This window comes from Euprymna scolopes, chromosome 2 (genome assembly GCF_053919585.1).
Source record: "Euprymna scolopes isolate OS-2025 chromosome 2, ASM5391958v1, whole genome shotgun sequence".
In the NCBI taxonomy this organism is placed as follows: Eukaryota; Metazoa; Mollusca; class Cephalopoda; order Sepiida; family Sepiolidae; genus Euprymna; species Euprymna scolopes.
Window position 1 is genome coordinate 182,745,515 of NC_136483.1, and position 23,011 is coordinate 182,768,525.

General features: G+C 32.6%; 2 protein-coding genes across 2 annotated transcripts in view; one reads left to right on the top strand and one right to left on the bottom strand.

Moving 5' to 3' along the window:
• The window catches only part of LOC145299319 (sister chromatid cohesion protein DCC1-like), a 58,151-nt gene extending 46,227 nt beyond the window's left edge, over positions 1-11,924 (top strand). Inside the window, exons 9-12 of the mRNA XM_080144392.1 lie at positions 1,661-1,738; positions 3,657-3,742; positions 8,145-8,207; positions 11,772-11,924. Of these exons, the coding sequence (XP_080000518.1) occupies positions 1,661-1,738; positions 3,657-3,742; positions 8,145-8,207; positions 11,772-11,880 (336 nt within the window). The 3' untranslated portion in view covers positions 11,881-11,924. The remainder of the gene's footprint in view (positions 1-1,660; positions 1,739-3,656; positions 3,743-8,144; positions 8,208-11,771) is intronic.
• Positions 11,925-19,663: 7,739 nt separating this feature from the next.
• Positions 19,664-23,011, bottom strand: part of LOC145299335 (diisopropyl-fluorophosphatase-like) — a 59,646-nt gene continuing 56,298 nt past the window's right edge. The window contains exon 6 of the mRNA XM_080144393.1: positions 19,664-21,093. Within this exon, the coding sequence (XP_080000519.1) occupies positions 20,813-21,093 (281 nt within the window). The 3' untranslated portion in view covers positions 19,664-20,812. The remainder of the gene's footprint in view (positions 21,094-23,011) is intronic.

A 23,011-nucleotide genomic window follows, 5' to 3' on the forward strand; every position in this document is an offset into this window, starting at 1 on the left:
GATATGTTATAATACAATGTTACAATATTTTTCCACTATATTGGGGTATGATCCCGCACAGTTGGGAGATTCTATTTATAAACGATGCTGCTAGAAACTGATGAATCAAATTAATTCATATTCTGCTACCAACCAATCAGAAACCAGAATCGCTCCATAAATATTAAACCTTTCTGTAGCAATTTCGCATATGTTTTTTTTTCTTCGTGTCAACACGGGAAGAATCTTTTGCTCTGTGGATTCCAACTTGAAAACTGTCTACTGCGAACCAGTCACCTCCCAGGACTTATGTAGAACAACGAACCATCGGAAACTGTTCTGAAACTGAACATGGCTTACACTTCTAGAACTTCATCTTCAAAAAGAAAAAAAATATGTATAATCAACTTGTGGGGAAGAGGGTGAGTCAAGTACGGTAACCATTCAGCCATATGCTTAAATATGATATTTTAATTTGTTCAGATTTTGTATATATTATTACAGAGTCGTGATTTCAAAAGTAAAAAAAAAAAATACTTTGAGTGCCATCAGCTAGAATTGAAACCAAAACTGTAGCTTTCAAAGCTGCTAATGTTACCTTTATACCAACATGACGCGTATATAAACTGATTAAAAATAAACTAAGATGACTGTACAAAATGTTTAACGATTTTTTTCAATTTTGACCCATTTTTTTACTCCTTGAAACAATTTTAACGAGCTAAAGACCCATAAAAGAATAGCGTGTAAAAAATCCAATCATTTGAGGCCCCTAGCGCTGCTCTGCGACTTTTAGTTTCTGAAGAAATAGTTTGAAAATATGCAGACAGACAGACATATATGTTTATATATTAGATTATGTCCCAGGAGCCTGAAAGTTGTAATATTTCTAGTTGTTTTAGATTTGCAGAAAATAATGAAGTTATTGTTGATGAGTGAGCTGGCATTTATGTTTGATATTAAAATATTACTATTTTGGTAATTTTTATACAAATTCAGATGCTTCTTCATTATAAAAGTGAAATTTTAAAACGAAAAATATTGAATTTCAAGTAAAACCAAGAGTATCTACTTCATTTTCATGTAGCAGTAATGAGTATATCCAAAAATTATGAAGAAAGATAAGGTAAAAATTTAATTATTAATGAGAATAGTTTTCAAAGAAAATAGTGAAAATTGAGTTTGGCTAAAAAATAAACAGAAGGGTTTGTATCGTAACAGGGTTTGTAGTTATTTTCTGAAAACTTTGAAAATCTTTGGTCAATTTATCGAAACTCGACTCTGGAATTCCCTCATGGTTTCCTGTCTGTACTGACATGCAGAAGTTCAAGTGTAATGTGAACAGATATCTTGCTGCTTAACTCCCTACATAATATCCTTGTAGTTTTGATTCCAAATAGTAGCCCTTACATACAAGTGGCATTGTGCTTTGTTTGTGGTGAATTATATAAAAAACAAAAAAAATAGCAGTATATAATTAAAAGATTTATCATCTGCTAATATTAACTCAACCTATTTCCACAAAATCGACCAAAATTAACAGATTTGTTTTGAACGCATATATTTTTAAGTATTTTTTTTTTCACATATTCATTTTTTTTTTTCTTATTTTTTGAAATGTATTTTTTTTTTTTTTTTTTTTTTTCAACATTTTCAAATGTTTCTATCATTTGGATTTCAGTTCAACTTGTCCGATTTTATGCAAGTTTGGAAACAGTGTGTCCCTGAAGGAATGACTACAGATCTTAGACAGCTAGAGGTGAGTCAAATTTCCATGAACAGGGTTTCTTTCCAAAAACTTTCTGCCTGTGGAATCAAATTTTGTCCATCGTTTACAATTTACTCAATACCTTTCCATCATCCAACTGACAATTTCATTAACCCTTATCCTTGAGTGGCTTTTGACCTTAAGTGATGACTTGTTAGTATAAAAAAAGAAATAAAAAAAAAACAAGGCTTAAATATTATGTGAAACCTTTGTTGCATACTCTTATCATCATTGGTGTATAAACATTATACGCCTGTGCATTTTCTTGTTATTTGGGTTCATCGGACTTCTATTCTCATCTTTATTTTCACAACGTTTCGGTCGATGTAACATCCGACCTTCTTCAGGTGTATCTTGTCGAACTCTGAATGTTTCTGTCGAACTTGGAAATTTGGATGGAATTTTGAGCAGAACACTTTATTTACTTCACGGGAGTCGATAAAAATAGTGTTGAGAGGATGAATTGGAATTGGAAAAATCAGAACTTTTCGGAGTATTAGACTCGCTATCAGAATCGGACAAATTTGTGGCTATTTTCCGATGTCAAAGTCGATTCCTTTAATGATATTTTGTTGATATTGTTTCAAACAAAATCTTTCATTGCTAATAGTATTAATAATAAATATTTATTGATTTTAAACTTTCAGTAAAGCTAAAATCTATATATCACCTCCTCACAAATGTGTTTTTACGTTTGAGAAAATATATGCACATTTAACGTGTGTTTTTATGGTAATAACCATTTTTTGGTTAAATATTTGAAAATTTATAAAGAATCGGAATCGTTAACTGTATCGGATTCGGAAAAATATTGAAATCGTCCCATCACTAATTAAAAACAAAACTTTTAATATTTATAGAAAAGACTGAGACTAGCAGCATCACATCTGTGAAAAAAAGGTTACAAAAGTTAGGGTCAATTGAATTGCAAGTACGTTTCTTTACCTTATAAAGAACTCTCAAATGAGACAGAGATTCACCATCCCAACTACAACAACGATACTCCATATTTGATCCGATAGTAGATTTGTAGAGATGTCATTAGGCGTGAGAAAGGATTTAGAGCGATAGAGAGAACCAACTTTACGAGAAGCAGAAGAGAAATGTATCTAATACATGAACTGTATAAAAAAAATTTGGAAAAAAAAAAGTTTGTGTTGATTTCTCCAAGAGCAGAGTTATCCATGGGAATCTTAGGAATTAAAGCTAATTATTATTTGCATATAATTTTGCACATCACTAATGTAGTTTGCATGCCTGTGTATTTTCTAAATTTAATTAAATTCAATTACGTGTGAGTATTTTTGATTTTTTGTCATCTATATAATATTCTGTTAGTTCCTTCCTTAGTTAGTCCGTACGTTACACTTTGAAAAGTGTAATGTTTAATTTCAAATTGCCAATTTGTGAAATTTAGCATTAAAAGGACAAATTTTGTGAAAAGTGGCTTTTAAAAGGCCAAATTTGTGAAATTTGACTTTAAAAAGGCCAATCTGTCAATCCTGTGCAAGAATATAAGAGTAGCCTCATTTTCAAATATCATTATAATAATATTGACCTTTATTGTAATGGTGTGAGAAATGAAATTGTAGTAATTTTAATGCCCACTAAGAAAGAAGTCTGTGAAATTTTACGTAAAAAAAAAAAGGGGAAACATTTGAAAGTAATAGGAAAAAAATATAAACATTGTCTGCCAGAAGGAGTAAATTAAAGTGATTTCATTGTTTGTATTGAACTATGTAGCACAATATTACTTTCTGAGTATTTATTAGTACTTATTAATTTATTTGATTCAGTTCTATATTTAAAATACAATGGACACTTTTCATCGAATGTTATTAAACTCATGTTTGCTGTGTGTTATTGATTTTTCTGTCCATAATATATATTTTTCTTCTATTATGTGCAGGGCATGGCTCTAGTAAATACGAGCACCAAACCTGAAGTAATTTGTTATTTTCCAGTTGAAGAACTTCCTCAAGATATTGCACAGAGGTAAGATCTTTTCCATCTTTACTAATATTATATTTCTACTGTGCTAAAAAGAATCTAATCTGAGAGGCCATTAGCCCCACAGCATCATGAGGCCATTGCATTATTTCATGGTCGACCTGACGAATAGCCTAGTGGTACCCACGCCTCTCCATACTTCAAAGCACATACAGCACCTAGTATATGGTTACCCATTTTAGCAGTGGCCTGACTTAATATTGCTTAACTTCAATAATTTAATGGGAACCAGTGTTTCACTGTGATTATGCTGTATGTGCTTAAAGGATAACACATTGATATATAAAAATACTAGTGGGGGTGCCTGGCATTGCCCAGTCATAAAATCCGGTTAAAAAAAAAAGACGGTTGGTATCAGCCAGAAGCAAAAATTTTTAAGTAAAAAAAAAAAAAAAAGTGCGACGCACTACATGCGACATGTTATTGATGAGACCATGACACAGATATTATGACACCACAAATTTATCTTTTTAAAATGAAAGAAAGAAATGACCATTCGCGTGTCTAAAGCAACGCTTTTCTGATCCCCCCTTCAAACAAAACATTTTTGTATGAAATAATTGATTTTTTTCCAATTTTTCAATGTTGTGTATCTGAGAGATCGGTCATTCCAATCATGCCACGTTTATGGCACTTTGATGCAGATGATAAGTTTTTGGCAGACATACGAACACACAGGAGATTAAGAGTTATATAATATGTATCTTTGTGGTTAGTGGTGAAGGAGTAAGGAGTAGCAATGATGGAAGAGGCATGCACAGGAATTGTTTTCCTTTTTTCTTTTTTTTCTTTTTTTTTTTTTTTATTGCCCAAATCACTAACATCAATTTTTGGATTGATTAGATTACGTGTCAGAGATCGCTCTTTCATGGCGCTTTGATGCAGATGACAAAAGTTTTTCATGGACATACAAACGCACACAGACGACTGAGATTTATATAATAAACTAGCATATAAAATTAACCCCCCCCCCTGTTTCTAAAAAATATTTTTGTTGTGCAATTGGGACTCTCCAATAGCAAATCCCTCCCCCCCAATTTATAATAATTTAAATTTAAAATTAGGCTGGCCAAGCTAAAACAAAATGGACAAGATGGCAGCCATCTTAATTGGAAATTAAAAGCCATAAAGAGTGTTAATATTTGAGATGAAATAAAACTTTTAAAATTACAAAAACACCAGAAAATGATGCATGTGGGTTGTAAAGTAACTTTTATTGGCTACGGTAACATTTATTTTGACCACTTTTTCAAATCGTTGTAGATTGTAAAATAAACCCCAAATTTTTTTTGAAAACTTAAATTTTGTTTGGAGAAAATCCTTGAAAACCTGTACAAACCCTGCATGGGGAGAAGTGGTGAGAATAGATATATAAGAAAGAGTGATGAATAAAGACCTGGCCAGAGATAGGTTAATTTAAAAGTCAATTTTTGAAAATGGATGTTAAAACGATGATGAAACAGTATTATGGCACAACTCCTGGAACAAAAGATGTGTCATCACAAACTACTTCCCTAGAACACAGGAAGATACAGAAAGACTGTTTTGTCATCATTCTACAAACTTGAATAGTACCAAACGATGTGTCGACTCGTTTTCTTGTTTTATAGTCACAATACAAACACGCTTGTTTACAGAGTTTCACAAGACATGATCTCGTTATGTTAATTACAGGTGTCACACTGTTGGTCTCATCATAATTCTCCATTTTTCAGCCATTCTAATAAGGGAGATAATCCATCCAAACAAAGACACAGTAGTAGTAGTATAAATGCTTTTTTTTTTTCATTGAATATATGAATAAGCAGACAATTGATTTTTTAAAAAATTAAAGTTTAATTTCAAAAGTTTTATTGAAATTTTTAACCGAAGTTTGTAGAATAAAAATATTTAAAAACAATATTGTACAAATTTAGCATTTGTTTTTTTGTTTTTTTTTCAATTGAAAAATTTTTTTTTAATATTCTTACAAATACCCTCAATTCATAATCAGCTTTAATTTTCTGATGTTGCCCGGGCATCTTTTCACTTTTCTTTTTATTTTGCTTTTTTTGTGTAAACTATGAGTGGGGGGGATGTACCAAATTATTTTTCTTAAATTTAATTGTTACCGTATTGTTTGATCACAAAATTATTAATTAAACAATTCTTCTTTTTAAGCCCATAACTGTTTTTAATATTGCTAAAATTATTGGATACTGTTAAACTCGGTAAATACATAAGAATTTTCAAGCTAGAAATATCTTTCTATTTGACAGTTTAAATGCTTGCAAATTCCTTTAAAAAATTCTGAGGATCACAAATAATTCATTGCTTTGTAATTTTTTTAAAACTGTTAGCAAATGATTAAAATAGTTGGTTTCTTTATGAAAAAATTGAAATGCAGTCTGGTAGATTTAAATTCATAATTTTTTATTAAAGGATTTTAAAAATTGTTTTATTTTGTGCTATTGCATTTTTTTTTTTTTTATATATATAAGTCGCGTAAAGGTGAGAAAGACATAGACATATGATAAGTGATTACACGATTTTATTAATATAAATAGACATTGTAGCTTAGTGGGGGATTCCAACAGAAGAGACGTTGTGAGCCTCTCTGCTTTATCATTATTTTCATGGCAAGTGCTCATCTGAGCTTCAATCTATGGTCCCCTCTCGCCAAACTTTCATAAAAAACACTTGTCTGGCCAAAACCACTATCAATAATCTCCCACAATCCTTGTCTGTGTCTAGATCTAAATGTAGATTCCATGAACAAAGCTTCTTTCTTAGAACTGCATGCCTGTGGAACTCTCTTCTGGTTGCCTGCTTTCCAGCTGACTACAATCTGATTGTCTTCAAGTTCAACGTAAACAAATTCTTGATGAATCGTCCCCCTAAGTAATCCAATTTACAAAATTCCCACTACTTATGATTACTATGCTATAATCCCATTGACTAATGTATACCTATTAACCTTTATCCTCGAGTGGCCTCCAGACCTTGATAAGTGTTGACTCCTTTGTAAAAGAAAAAATTAAAAAATAAGGGTAAAATGAATATTTTATTTGTTCTTTTACTATTTATACTCTCTACAATGAAACTATAACCTAGAATTTTCATTTCATTGAAGGCAGTAATTGTGTGTAGTGAAGCCACTGACACGTGTAGCAGTGGCGTTATCTCACATGCAGATGACCGAGCCAAGGCGCGAGGTGATGTCACAGCAAAGGAAGAGATAGAAAAGCTGTACCGCCCCCTTAAGTAGACACTTTTATTAAATCTCCACACTAATGTACTGTACATGCAATAACCCTTATCCTTGAGTGGCTTCCGGGCTTTCAGAAGTGGGGACCACCTTGTTAAAAAAAAAAAAAAAAAAGCTGAGATAAATTAAAAAAAAACAAAAAAAAACAAAACATGTGGCAGCATGAGAGGATTTTAAGCATGTGTCGATATGGCAGGAACTTTTAAAATAAAATGTAAGGATGCAACCCTATTGTTGCCAGCTTGGAAAATATGTGTCAGTGATTTGGTGAGAAAACAACTATTAATAAATACCTTTTCTTTCGACTGAAAAAAAACTTCAAATTCTTTTCCTTTGTTTCTTCGTATAACTTTCATACACAATATCAGGTTCGTGTTAAAATGTCACAGACCATGTTACATGTGAAATTTCTGCTATTTGTTTGTTGGTTCCATATTTGCTGTGAAAAAGAGGTCTTTTGTGAGTGGCAAAATACAAATATGAAGAAATGATGAAAACCGTTCCATATGAACAATTATGATGAATAATACTATTTATTTATCATAAATATAACTGAAAAGAAATTACTATGAAATGAGAACATATTTAATCGTTATTGTTGTTGAGTAAATGTCCATTAAAAACTGTTTTCACCCATTCCCAGAAGCTGAATGTAAGGGCAGATAATACTGCTTTCCAAAATGCTGTGTTTATCAAGGGAGATAACAACGGAAACAGTTACTCCCCTTTAAACACTATTTTGTCTCTTCCCTTTAAGCTTTGTGCTATTGATAGATAGGTTAATTTGAAAGTAAATTTCTTAAAGTCTACCAACACATGTCAGCTTGTAAAATGGAGGTTAAACCGAATTTGGAATAATAATTATGAAAGCAGCAATCGTGGAATTTTCATGGGGTTCTGCTAATTATTATTTTTCTAAAATTTCTTATGATGCTTGAATATATTAATAAGATGGGGGATTTATAAAATGTTTTTTTGTATTATTTGGATTGTTCGAACTATTGTATACATTGTCCGCAATTTGGAGAAAAACAACCAAGATGGGAATAATAGTCTGAATAATCTAAAATTTTGCTGTAGAAAAGATTGAGAAATTATTTAAAATTCAGATTTCTTAGAATATTTATTTTAAATTTTCAGGTTTTCTATTTTATTTCAAAACCAAGAGAAATGGACACTTGCTGAAATTACGCCTTACCTGAAGTAAGTAAGAATATATATGTGTTTACTTTCTTTCATTTTTAATGTACTGAATTTCACTATTTTTTCTTCCTGTGCAACCATGAATAAAAAAAAGATAGGAGGCTTTACTTTGGCAATAACTCTTGTATGACAAAGCACACTCCGGATGCTCGCACGTTGTCACGATCATCACTGGCATTGAGAATGGTGGTGACTATGTAGAAAAATAAATTTTGGAGCACAAAAAAAAAATCACTTGTTTTAATGGTATCATTCATGTTGTTATAGCTCTTCAACTTCAACAAGTTAAAAAAATAGGAGGCTTTACTTTTGGAAGAGCCTTGTATAATCTGTATGATTAGAAAACTCTGCTTGCTTGCATCTTCGATGACTGGGCAATTCCATCTTTTAAAAAAAAACAGGATGACAGGTGAATTTTTATATATGATATTTTTATATGATATATTTATATATAATATAAGCCCATGTGTGTGTATGTATATATATATATATATATATGTGGACATGACTCAGAGGCTAAGAAATAAGGGTGGATAGTTGTATGTTTTGGTTTAAATTCTAACTGATGGCAAAGTCATTTACACATATTTTTAGTTTTGATCTTATATTAGGTTCAATATCATAATCAATAGAAAATTGTCTCTATAATAATAAATATGTAATCTGCATGAATTATACCATCTTATGTGATGGCGGCCTGTTAGTATGTATGACTTGTTTGGAAAATTATGTGCGAGTTTGTTTGTATTATTGTCATGTGCTACAGAAGAATGAGTCTAAAACAAACTTTATTTAAAAAAAAAAAATCTAAGCGTCTTTAAATCACTTTCAGTTGGACTGTTTTCTCATCGGTTGTACGTTGACTTGTTTGGAAAATTATGTGCTGATCACTTACTATTTATGACTTTTGGACTATTTATTCATGTGTTTTTTGCATGTATATGTGTGTGTACGTATGTGTGTATATGTGTGCATCTACGTGATTATGTTTGTGTGTGCACAAGCATACATATGTTTACGTACATTTGTATGTACGCATGTGTTTATTTCCATGTGTATGCGGGGTGGAGGGGGCTCCCGCAAGCCGTGGTGAAGGCAACCTCTCTATGAGAAGCAAATCTCTGAGTTAAAAAAACATAAAGCGGGAGACCAGTACCCGCATTAAGCTGGTCTGCAGTTTGACTTGTTGCTGGCTATCTTGCTCTTGCTTGTTGCTGGATGTCAACATTTGAACTGAGAGAGATTTAGCTGTCGCACAAAGCTAAAACTCTGTAACACCATCAGGTATAGATACTCCCTCAGACATTTGTCTATAAAAAAATGGTCCTATTGCTATGGAAAAGTTGTGACGCGTGTAGGTCTGAAATGCTGGAAGCATGTAATAATTGATCTGCCATCATTATATGTATCTATGTATAGGGGTATGTATGTTTATGTACATGTGTGTGTATATGTGTGTGTATATGTGTTTATGCATGTGTTTATGTATGTAGATGTATGTAGATATATGCATGTGTATGTATGCATATATATGTGTATGTATGTATGAGTGCATATCTATGTACGTATATGTATATGTAGGTAAGTATATGTAGGTAAGTATATGTATATGTGTATGTATGTATATCTGTATGTATGCATGTGTGTCTGTATACGTATGTATGTGTATTATTCATGGTGTATGTATATATGTGTGTATGTTTACAGATATGTATGTGTATATTTGCGTTTATATATATATATATACACGTATGTATGCCAATGACCGTCTTGTGTATCTTTACGTATGTATAAGTATGTCTATGTATGCATATATATAATGTGTATGTATGTATGCATATATGTGGGTTATTTGTATGTGTGTATATGTATGCATGCATGCATGCATGCATGTATATATATATATATGTATATGTATATACACCAGTGACCGTCTTCAGTGTCATGTTTGCTTGTGCGTGTGAATCTTGCCGGCAGGACTAAAGTCAGCGAGAGAGATCCTATGGTATAGAGGTATAGCCTCGCCAATTCTTCAACTCCAGTAAATGTCTAACAGTGTCCTCTATCTGTTTAATGTATGTATGTTTGTATATCTGCCTAAAACTTTTGACAGAGGCGACGGATTTTGACAAGATCAGTATCGTTTTGAAGCTCAACCCTTCGGACAACAAATATCAAAAAATTAGCTAAAAACAATAATTCCTTCACCCTCAACTGGGCACTTTTCTAAAAGGAGGGGTTACTTTTTTCGACAATATTTTCAAAAGTCATCCTCTCTTTTCGATTGACTAGCCTTAATTTAAACCTACCCACTTCCAGTTTGGCGATGGATGCAACAACAAAGATGTTAAATTTTTTTTCATTTTCTTTTCCTCCTTCATGGTACGGGGGTCGAGCCTGCCTAATACCACTTTTTGTTTTCAACTCACACCAAGTTATTGAAAAAACCATGAAATATATTTCCCTAAATGTGGAAATACACTTATGAAGGTTATCTATAGTTTTTAGTTTTCCTAAATAATTCAAATTAAAACAAAAAAATTAGAAAAATTGTTTATTTTTTGCTCTGCAGTAATGGCCAGAAAAGGAACCTGAACACCCTAATTCTCTTCACAATAATGTCAGTTTATATTTGAGTTTGTACAGACTTGAAAAGTCCTTGAATGTTAACTTAAAAAGGCTTAATTTCTATTATTACCTTGGAAAATCCTTGAAAATATGGAAAATGTCTTGAAAAATTCTTGAAAATTGTATTTTTTATGTCCAGTAAAAATTTGTTGAAATATTAAAATAAAATCAAAATAAATTCTTTTAAATTCTTTTTTTTTATGTATTAATAAAAATATCACCCAAATATTTTTTAAATATTGAAAATAAAATCAAAATACATTGTTCTGAAATTGCATAGTATTATTGTGGATATAAGAGTTATGTCCCTTTATCACAAAACTACCTGAGGTAGTTTTGTGATAAAGATTCAAATCTCCATCTATTTTTGTTCTCATTTATAATTAGATTTGTTTGGAGTGAGGGCTGCCATAAATAAAATTTACCCCCCCCCCTCATTCCCCAATATTTTTCTGTGCACGGATGTGACTCTCTAATGTTGACCCCCCCCCCCAAGAAGTTGTGATAATTTAAAATTAAAAAAAGACGGATAAGACAGCACCTATCTTGGTTGGAAATTAAAAGCTATAAAGAGTTATTGGAGATTAAATAAAAAAACAAACATTTAAAACTACTTAAAAACATTAGAAAATGTTGAAGGTAGGTTGCAAAGTAGTTTTGATTAGCTATCGTAACATTTATTTGTTTTATATTTAATTTTTTACCACTTATTCGAATTGCTGTGGATTGTAAAACAAACCTCAAATTTTGTTTTGAAAACCCGAATTTTAGGTCTTGAAAAACTTTGAAAAGTTATTGAAAATGACACTGAAAATCTGTGTGAACGCTGTGATATTTCATTTTATATTCAATATGTTTTTCATTTTTGTTAAGCTGTTTTCATGGTTTATTTTCGTCTTAACTTTTGTTTATGACTTCTATACTTTTCTTTATCAGGGATCTTGAAGGAGAAAAACAAAATGTTGGTAGTATGCTGTTGAAATTTGCCCGTGCTTCCACACAAAATGGACAGAAAGTTTTTAGTTCTCGACATCTTATTAACTGAAGTGAAAAACAAAAGCAATAAAAAAAAATTTGTTTTATTTTGTATATTCAGATTTTGAAATTCGCTTTCTAATTTTGTATAATAAGCAATTTCAAATATTGGTAGTTATATGCAGAATATGAACCATTTTTTTCTTTTCTTTTTTACAAGGAAGTCACCATTTATCAAGGCCTGGAGGCCACTCGGGGATAAGGGTTATTGTATGTACAGTAATCAATGGGACAATATCGTAGTAATCGTTAGTAATGGAGATCTGATGAAGTGTCTTACTTAAGGGAACGGTTTATCAGGAACTTGTTTATGTTGGACTTGAAGACATCCAAGTTGTGGGAAGCAGGCGTGCACTTCTAAGAAAGAAGCTTTATTCATGAAATCTACGTTTTCATTTAGGCACACATAAAGAGTGGGGAAAATTACTGACAGTGGTTTCAGCTAGACAGGTGTTTTTCGTGAAAGATTGGCAAGGGAGGACCAGAGATTGGAGCTCAGACGAGCACTTCCCATGGAAGTAACAATAAAACAAAGACAGGCTTGCAACGTCCCTTCTGTGGGAGAGAGGTTGCAGGGAAGAGAAAAGGGCGTCCATCACTTGGCTACGAAGTCTATTTTATACTCTGTCAAGGCAGGATAGGCTGTTTTTAGCAGCTCCTGCCCAGATATGGCAGCAGTATTCCATCCTTGGACGTACTTGGCTTTTATAAAGATAGAATTGCATCAACAGTTAGATATCTACTGGAGCGGTAGAAGAATCTCACCATTTTTCCAGCGACCTTGGCAACAGATTTGATGTACACGTTCCATTTCAGATCAGGAGTAAAGGTCAATCCTAGAAGCTTGTCAAAACATGGAACCTCCCTAAGACGTGAGCCATCCATTTCAATTGATGCCAGATGGGAATCAGAGCGTTGATGTAAAGATAGAAGCTTGGTTTTAGACGCATTAAAAGTAACCAACCACCTCTTCCCCCATTGTACCATGCTCTCAAGATCAGAGGAGACAGATTCAGAGAGAACTTTGTCGTTTATGCCCTTTGATGTGTTGCCATAGATGGTCGTATCATCAGCATAGATGTCAATGAATGATTTAAGTATGTGTCTTGGGAGATCATTGATGTAGATCAGGAAGAGAGTTGGGACCAGGATGGACCCTTGAGGGACTCCAGCATTAATACTGTGGGCTTTTGATTTCTATACATCAACCACTACTCTTATGAGCCTATCAGATAGAAATGATTTAACAATTGAGAAAACATTTCCAGTTATAAATCTTGTGAAGTAGGCCTTTATGCCATACCTAATCGAAGGCCTTTGATATGTCAAGAGCAATTGCCTTAGAAAGGAAGCCTTTGTCGAGAGATTTACTCATGACACACAGGAGACTTATTGGTCTGTACTGAGAAGGAGATGACCTGTCACCTGAATTCTTAAATACAGGGCATACTGATGAGGTTTTCCAGGGTGTTGGGAAACAATTCTTAAAACAACGCTTAAATAGTTTCGTAAGTATGGGGTAAGTTCTGGTTGAAGCTTTTTCAACACTTTAATTGGAATGCTGTCAGGGCCAGTTGCTTTACTGGAATCAAGGTTCTTGAGTGAACCGTGCTATCATTAAAATTTTCTGGGCAGTTTAATACCAAACAATGAGTTAATGAAGATCACAGCAGCTAAGTTCAGTTAAGAAAACAGAACTAAATATTTATTTTAATATTAAGTCGTTTAAAAAAATTTTTTTTTAAATCTCCCAATAAAGAGCCAACTTAAATGTACACATTCTAAAAAAGAATTTACAAAGGTATCAGCAGTATATGGGAAAAACAAAAATTGCACTACCTCTCCTTAAAATTTCAGCAATAAAATTAAACTTTATTAAAGTAAATTCTCGTCTCTTCGCCATAACACGTAAATGAAGAAAAAGAAATTCACGAACCAGACTTTCGACCCTGATGAGGCTATGTATTAGCAAAATATAGGACTTACAAAAAAAAAAAAGCAATAAACAAAAATGATTTTATCATTATATTTGACACTTCAAAGTTTTCAAAAATTTCTCAATTAAATTTTAATATATAAAAGTGTGTGACCATCTTTTACTTTAATTTTTTTGTTTTTTCACGTAAACCATGCCAAAAAACAATCTATGGAGCCAGTAACTTTTTCCTTTCTTTTTCAATATGGCGACCAGAATACCTGACGAAAGTCAGAAGCTACACCAACCAAAACGTAGCACAAATTACACTGAAATTGAGAACAATAATCCAATTAAAACTAGTAATTTATCTTATTTTTAAAAGTCATTAAAAACTATCAGTTCTTTTACAGTTTAAAAATGATATTAAAAAATGAAGATTAACAAAAATCTGATGCCTGTTCTGTTATGGAATGAAATTATAAAAGAAAATTACTTAATTTGATCAAGTATTTATTTATTTATTTTTTTTTTTTTTTTTTTAAGAGGAAAATCAAATTTTAGTGAGATGTTGGCAATTTCCAGCTATGAAGAGGGGGGGGGGGCGCCAGGAAACATAACTCCATCTAATTATTGAATTTGCCAAAATTTTACAAGATTATTTTTAGTTTTGAGTACTTTTAGGTATTCCTTTTTTTTTTTTTTTTTTTTGCTTTCTTAAAAAGAAAAAAAGATTGTTTCAAAATTTATTAATAAAATTATTAGAACTTCATGTGCATTTTGACAAAAATTCGTATGAGAAACTTTTTTGTTGCTATAAGTTGTTATTCAAAACAAATATTTATTCATGAAATTTACAAAAGTATTTACATTTTTAAAATAATTTTTCACTGAATTATCTTTGTTATAACAGAAATATATTTTTTATTGAAAAAAAAAAAATCACAAAATTTTCATTTGGCACCTTTGGACATTTTTCATAAACTGCCTGGAAAATTCTGATAACATGGTCCTTATTCTGGTATTTATGGTACCAAAATATGAATTACTCTCTACGTCTGGAGTAAGTTGTACTAGTAGTGTCATGTTATATGGCAGTGAGTATTAGGCCCTCTTTTGCCCAATGGCAACACAATGACAGATTCATGCTTCAATAAATCTGCAACGTGAAAATCTGAACAAAATGAATTTATTAGGATTTGCTGAAAGAATTACATTTCTCTAGCGTAGAGATTTTCCTGAGGATGAATCTGTTATGCTGGAATGGTAAACCACTGTAGAAACATGGATGCCTTGGATCTTGACCAACTAAGGAAAACATAAGCAAACAATTAGTTAAGATTGCGGAGAGTGAAATCTGTAGATAGTTGATCCACTGAATTGTGAGAACTGGAGATTGAACTTGCGGAATATCAAAACATTTGACCTCTGAACTGTGCCCAGACAAGTGTGGCCCTGACAAACCGCCGACCCCAAACGTTGTGTGTGCCATGGTATTTTTCGTTCACTGTGTTTCTTATGGCCTAATTGTCATTTTTCTCACTAGCAACTGTCACTGGAAACACACATGGATCCACAAGAATAAATACTAAAACAAAATAAACATGAAAAACACAACGCCAATGTTTCACATATATTTGACGGTTGGACTTAGGGGTGTGTCTGTTTTCTCCTTGTTCTATCAATGTTACGTTCTTCTGTCAGTCGCAATCCGGCTCTATCTCTGTCTCACAGTCAACTCTAAAAACTGACCAACCGTTGTCATTATCAGCTACCATCCACCGCAAACAGCATCTAGTTGTCAACTGACTGTCTTCTCTGCATCAGTATCTGAAGTCCTCCCACCCCGGCTACGAGAAGCTGCCTTTCCCTGTTTTATCTGTTCTGTGGGTTTCTATTGTCGTTGTCAAATCTAAAAGGCTCGACCCGAAAATTACTAGATTCATTGTTTGCTGCTACTTATTTCATTGTACATTTGTATGACACTTCTATCTATTGTGCCCCCCCTTCCCCCCCGCTCAGCATGTAGTGACTCATGGGTCACCTTCATAGTATCACAGAACAAAGGAAAAATTATATTAAATGAAATCACGCACTAGTAAGCCTATATACAATGTGTGGCAATCTCTAATAATTGCGCTCCCAAAACTAAGATAGCGGAAATGGATACAGTTGATGTAAGTACGGAATGGAAGTCACTAAGCATGAAACAAAATACGAAACCATATAGAAATATTTTATTTCAAAAAATTAATTTAGTTTTATGGGCAAAACAATAAAAAAAAATTAAAATTTACTTTTTACATTTGTATAAAGTTTTCTCCCCACGTCCCCTACCCGGCTGGAAAAAACGTGTCGGTGGCCAGCTAAGAATGTGGCTCGGGACTATCAAAGCCGACGCTGAACTTATTTCGGGCCCGCTCATCTATGGCCTGTCTCGTTGGAGACGTGACTGGCTGTTGCTCACTCGGGATCTTGCCTCCGATCGCCGGGCTTGGGCCGCAGCGATACGAGATGTGCGTCTTCATGAAGCCGACTCAACTCCTCCAGGGTGAATGTCGTTTCAAGTACAAGTAAGTATAAAGTTTTCTTGAATAAATTTTTTAAAATTCTTAGAATGTTTTTAAGTTTTATAATATATAATCTGTATATATATATATATATATATATATATATATATAAAAAGCAAAACTTTTTTTTTTCTTTTACACCTCCAAAACATCCGGGCAATGCCAGGCATCCCCGCTAGTATATCATAAAACAAGGTAGCTACCTTCAAGTGAATTACGAAACCAAGACTTTATTATTCCACCAAACAGTTCTAACATTACTTCTTAGGAAACTAAGCTATGCCTTGTGGAATGCATAAAGCACGTATGGTATACAATGTTTGTGAGAATGATTTCATATGGAATGAACAATTAACATTAGTCCATCTTATAATGATGCTGGTTGATGCTTTGCAAATGATTAAATGATTTGTCAAGCGGTATTTGTTAGCCAATTCTTGCATGTGTAAAACATGTCATGCCGTCTGAACCAGTACTCAAGCTCCAATGATATTTGGACATAGGCTTGCCAAAAAAGATGGATTTATGTGTTCAATTTGAGAGAAATCTTTCCTTATCACTATTATATTTAATGTGAAATAACTGCAAAATTACATTGCAGAAAAGGTGAATGTTCGTGTGATTAACTGAAGGAGATATGTTTGAAATTTCTTGAACAAAGTCCAATACAATTGGGGGATATATATAGGAGAATTGGAATCTGATACAAGTTGAGATTGATAAAGTTAAGTTTTTTTTACCGTAAGTACAACAGAAAGATATACCAAAGTAGTCACTTGGTTTTTGGCACCACTGAGTATGAATCTAGTCGAACTGGGAGTAGAATTATAAACAACGGTTGGAGCATGTATGCCAATATTGCAGAAATAGACTTTGGTCTATCCAGCCATGATATAATGGTTCAAGACAGGAACTTTGTGAACCCCAATAATTAGACAACTAACACACAATTGTACAAAAATATGTAGATAAGAACTGAAGTTGAAGTCCAATCTAAACAAATTCAAAGTCCAAGGGACAGGAAAGCGGTTCGATCAGTACACACACAGACACGGTGACACGCCACCAACACGAACCAGCGTACACAATTACCAACCGGCCGTTCTTTCTTCACCCCTTGCCTTCCAAAACGACCTGAATTTATAGTTGTCGAAGACCAACTGATTTGCGTATATGCACGAGAGTTTCCGAGATCATACCATTACAAAACGCCGTCGGCGCCATCTTGGAATTCTTTTCTTATCCTAGCTTCGCAGCGATGACAAAGCACACACGCACACCTAGGTCATTTGAACGGTAAGCCCTCATTTTCACAGCTTTCGCCACAAGAACAAAATGAAAACTGCCACCAATATGGTACCTTGGAGACTTTTTCTTTCTATCTGGATGAATTTATGTGGAGAAGAAAGCATAGACCTTAATAAATTTACTGCATCACTTTCATTTATTCTTTATAAGAAACGTTTTATAGAAATGTTTAAAATAAGTTTTTTGTGATAACACAAGCAGTGTTAATAAAAAAACTTTCGTACATTCAGGACAAAATTCTGTGATAAAACTTGGGAAAGACATTCTAAAAATTATTCTAAGAAACTTAAAAAATAAGTTTATTATTTTAGTGTTTTGTGAGAAATAGAATTTTTTTTTTATTATTGTTTCATAATAACACAAGTAATGTTAAAATTAAAATAATTTTTTTGAAATAAAATATTTCTGTATGGTTTTGTATTTTCTTAAATGTTTAATTAATAAGTGTTCACATAAAACAACACTTCATTTAATTAGGAATCCATTAATCCATCGAATGAACATGTTGAATGACTGACAAAACCTTTCTAAGCATTAAAAGTCTATAAAAAGGTTTTGTATTCACTGAAAATAATATTTTCAAAAAACTTCTATAAACTCACATGCATAGCAAGATCAAAATAAAGAAAAGTTTTTTTTTTATTCAACTGCAAGTCAGACTTTATCCAATGAGTCTTTGAAAATCAAGAAAGCATGTTCTTTTCAAATTTCAAACACTCCTTGAGTTTTAGAAATATTAACAAATAATAATTTCTTTGAATTTTATAAGACATAATAAAAAAAATCTTATATTACATTGAAATAAGGTAATATTTAAATTTAAATCCCTGAATATTTATAAAGGTGTAAAATCGTGAGATTTTCTATGCATATTAATCAGACCTCAAGACGCAAACATCCACTAATATCTCCAAATAATGTTTCATAAAGATATATTTTCTACTTTGTTTTTCTCTTTACAAAGGAAATGTATCTCACATTAGCGGCTACGCCATCTCTCCTTTCAATTGGCAGGGTAATCCGGTGTTTTCTGGGCCTGCAATTAGAGGCAATTTTCAACCATAACTCCAATTTAGTTCTCTGTAACTTCTTCTCATGGGCAATCTCTTCTTACCATGGCTGGTTGGGTCACAATATAAATCATGTTGCAATAAACAATATTACATATAAATTTCAATGGAATTAAAATTTTGAAAATGTAGTTTTTCTTAAATTTTAAAAAATGTTAAAATGCAAAAACTCATCCATATTAGTAGAAAATTAATTTATTCTTGCCTTTGGTCATAGTTATGCATTTTATATTTAAATCAGTCTTAACTTGATGGGGTTAACTACATTTATTTGTAAGAAAAACATGTTAAAATAAGTTAAAACACAAAAAAAAAAAACACTCATCCATCTAAGTAGAAAAGTAATTATAATTTATTTTAGGTGTGTATTTTTTGTTTTAACCATTTTTAAAAAATTTCTTTTTAACTCAACAAGGTTGCAACATCAAATATTTTCTGTTCATTTGAAACAATTGTTTATTGGTCATTTTGGAATATTCCATCTCCATTCTAAGGGAAATCAGTATGGTAATGGTTGAAACAAATATGTGTATTAATATATATAGATTATTACTTTATTATAGTAATAATAGTGAATCATTATTACTCTAATGATAATTATTATTAATTATTATTGCACTTATGTTTATAGAATAGATACGAAGAAAAGAGTTCATTTTGTTTGTTTTTTTTAGACAACTTATAATCACGTATAACATATAGTGACAATATAAAGATAAGAAGGTCGGAGAGTACACATGCTCGAATATGTAAAATAGGAAAAAAGATATAAAGAAATCGTTTTAGTAGAATTAAATTATAATTATCCGAAATATAAAAATTATCCAAAATATCTTTCATTATTGGCACTGGTTTGTCTTCACCATTGATTTATATGGATAATATATGTATATATAGATAGATTCTTCTGACTACTTTTCAGATGGATGTATTTCACTTAAAAAAAAAAAAAAAAAAAAGGTGGGGGAGGCATGATATTTGTTGAGTGCTTATGTAGTATACCAAGTTTTCACACCAATGCATTCCAGGTGAAAAAATTACATACCAATGGGTCATGTCAAAATTGGTATAAATTACACAAAAAAATGATCCACCAAAAGATGTGCTAGATTAATTTTTCAGAAAAAAAAAAATAGCCTAGTAGTCAAGCATTTACTATATATATATATATATATACATATATATATTAATGAGGGCTGACAACAAAAGCAGGGGAGATAAGTCAGTTTGTCAGACAATTGGTCGCACAATTCTCCTACATTAAAATCTCGATTTTTCGGTAGATTCTATTTTTATTTGTAATTATTTTTTTCTACTGGATCATTTTTCGTAACTTTTTTTTGCAATTTACACTAATTTAAACATGACACGTAAATATGTAATAATAAATGTCCATGAGGTAGAGTTCTTCCTCTAAATCTTGTAATCATACAGTTACTCCATTTTTCTCTGGTGCTTATGTAAAGCACTGATGCAAGGGAAATAACTCTTGTTAACTGAGAGATTTATTTTTTTCCAGAGAATTTGGAATACTAAAACTAAGGCAACTTAGAGGAATTGTACTTATCTATATAAATGAAACAGTAGATGTGTGTGTATGATTGTTAAACTACTAATTACACATAACACTGAAATTAACAGGAAATAGTAATCATACGCCAAGGATGGTTTATAACGAATAACATCTTTGTTTGGATGAATGAATAACGCATTCACCTGAAATGCATTTGTTCAAAACCTGGTACATTGCCTAAGCGCCGTTTGTTCATTCACTGTGAGATCTTCTTTTGTTCGCATATTCAATGTTTTGTATCTTGAGTAAAAGAAGAGGAATTGCAGGGGATTTATATTTAATCTGAAGAAGATCCGAGTCCGTATTGGATCCATAAATGTCATAACGAAATAAATATCAGCATCAATATATAGATAACTTTTCGAATAAAATCTAAAAACGATAACATATCAGCCAAAAATTCCTGGGAAAACCTAATTCCAAATTCATATTTAAAAATAGAATCATAATTTTCATCTGAGAAAGAGGCTGATGTGTGTGGGGTGGAGCGTGACTGTAGGTGGGGGTTAGAATAGGCCAAAGCTTAGCGTCTCACAAAACTGTTTCTTGCCGTTTCTTTGCCACTCGAACTTCCATACGGCGTTCGTGTCATGTTCTGTGACAAAGACGGTTTTGGTCTGTGGCTTAAAGTGCACGTTGCTCGGCTTCGCAAAGGGGCAGCGAATCCTCATCTTCGGCTGTCCTCCATCTTGCCCGAATACCTCAATGTGCGAGCTTCCCCAGTTAGCGACAAGCAGGTTGCTCTCTTCATCAAAATCCATCCCATCTGCACCACCTTCGTGCGTTCCTAAAATAAAAACATTAAGATAACAATAAAAGGCATCATATTGGGTTTAACGTCCGTTTTACATGCTGGCATCTGTTAGATGGCTTTTAGAAATTGACTTCCAAACAAACCTATCTCTGGCCAGGTCTTTATTTATCCATCTTTCTCAAGTCCATCCTTATAGCTTTTCCCCACATTTTTTTTGGTCTTTCTCTGTGAATTGAACCTATTTCCTAGACTGTTCTACATCTATTAACCCAAGAACTATCATTCATTCTTTCGACATGGACATACTATCAAAGTTTTCTGTTTCACTTGCACTTCTCTATACTGTTCAGATTTAATCTTTCACTAAGCTCATCAACACTCACATTATGCATCTATCATATTCTCACATCATTTCTCTCCATGCAACACATGTCCTGAACAGTCACTGACCAGGTTCCACCTTCATACATTATCACACTGCATACATATGCCTGTTAATAGAAACTTAAATCTCAAGCTATCTTGATGACACCACTAAAACGATCCACATGTCTACACCAATAAAGTCTTTTTTCTCTACTAATGATATCAATGTCTACGAGGCCAAGCTCTTCCAGTAGATCTTGTAATCATACAATTACCACATCTGTCTCTGGGGCTCATGTGCACAGAACTGATGCAAGGGAAATAACTCTTGTTAACTGAGAGATTTATCATTTTTATCAGGAGATTTTGGAATATTAAAACTAATGCAACTTCGAGGAATTGTACTATACTAGCAGGACGCCTGGCATTGCCCGGTCGTAAAATACGTTTAAATATGATATTTTTTATCAATTGCAGATTTCATATTTATTATATTCGATCCAATATATAGTAATGATTTAAAAAGTTAAAAAAAGAAAAACGACCCGTGCGCCAGCACTGAAAATCAAAACCTGAATGTTTAGCTTACAATTTATTATTTCCTCTGCCGTTAATGACTGAGCTATGAAGACATATTTGCTGCAAACATGAACCAACAGCTACTAAGTTATGCATGCATATTCATAATGCCGGCGGTCAACCTCCACCTGGCAAATTTCATTTTTTTTTTTAAATTTTCCCACCTTTGTACATATTTTCCCGGGCTAAAACCCAAATGTAAAGTTTTGCACACCTTATATATCAAGTTTCATGTCTGTAGACCAAAAACTGTAGGAGGAGTTTGGTAGGAAAAATTTTTTGAACAAAAATATATATGTATGCATACATTTAAGTGATAATAGTGGCGCACAAGTAATTTTTTTAAAAACTTTTTAAATCATTACTATATATTGGGTCCAATATAATATAATAAATACGAAATCTGCATTAATCAAAGCATATTTTACCGGGCAGCCTACTAGTGTGTGTATATATATATATAAAAAAGTGAAAGTGTCTGTCTGTGTGTGTGTCTGTGTGTGTACATTTCTCTACGCAATAACTCTGTCACTTTTTAGTTTACAGACTCGAAATTTGATATACAGGGTACTGAGATTTGGGAAAATCGATGTGATCGGTTTTTGGCCAGAAATTTGGCGATTAAGGGGTCAAAGTTCAACGATTTGACGACCTTTGAGAACTCTACCAAACTCCTCCGACAATTTGGGGTCTACACACTTGTAATTTTAGATATAGGTTCCTTGGACATGGATCTAACTTAATAACTTGATTTGAGCCCAAAACAATAAATTTTAAGGGGTCATAATAGGGGTCAAAGTTAAAAAAAATTGACCACATTTTTTTTTTTTTTTGGTCAACATACACCTCCAAATACCCGGGCAACGCCGGGCACCCATGCTAGTGTATATATATAGTAGTACGTTATAAAAATATATATGGCAATTAAGCGACACAGAATATTCCATGTTTCATTCTCGTGAGAATTCGTCAGGCTTATGCAAAGAGTTGTGGTTAAGGCGCGTTT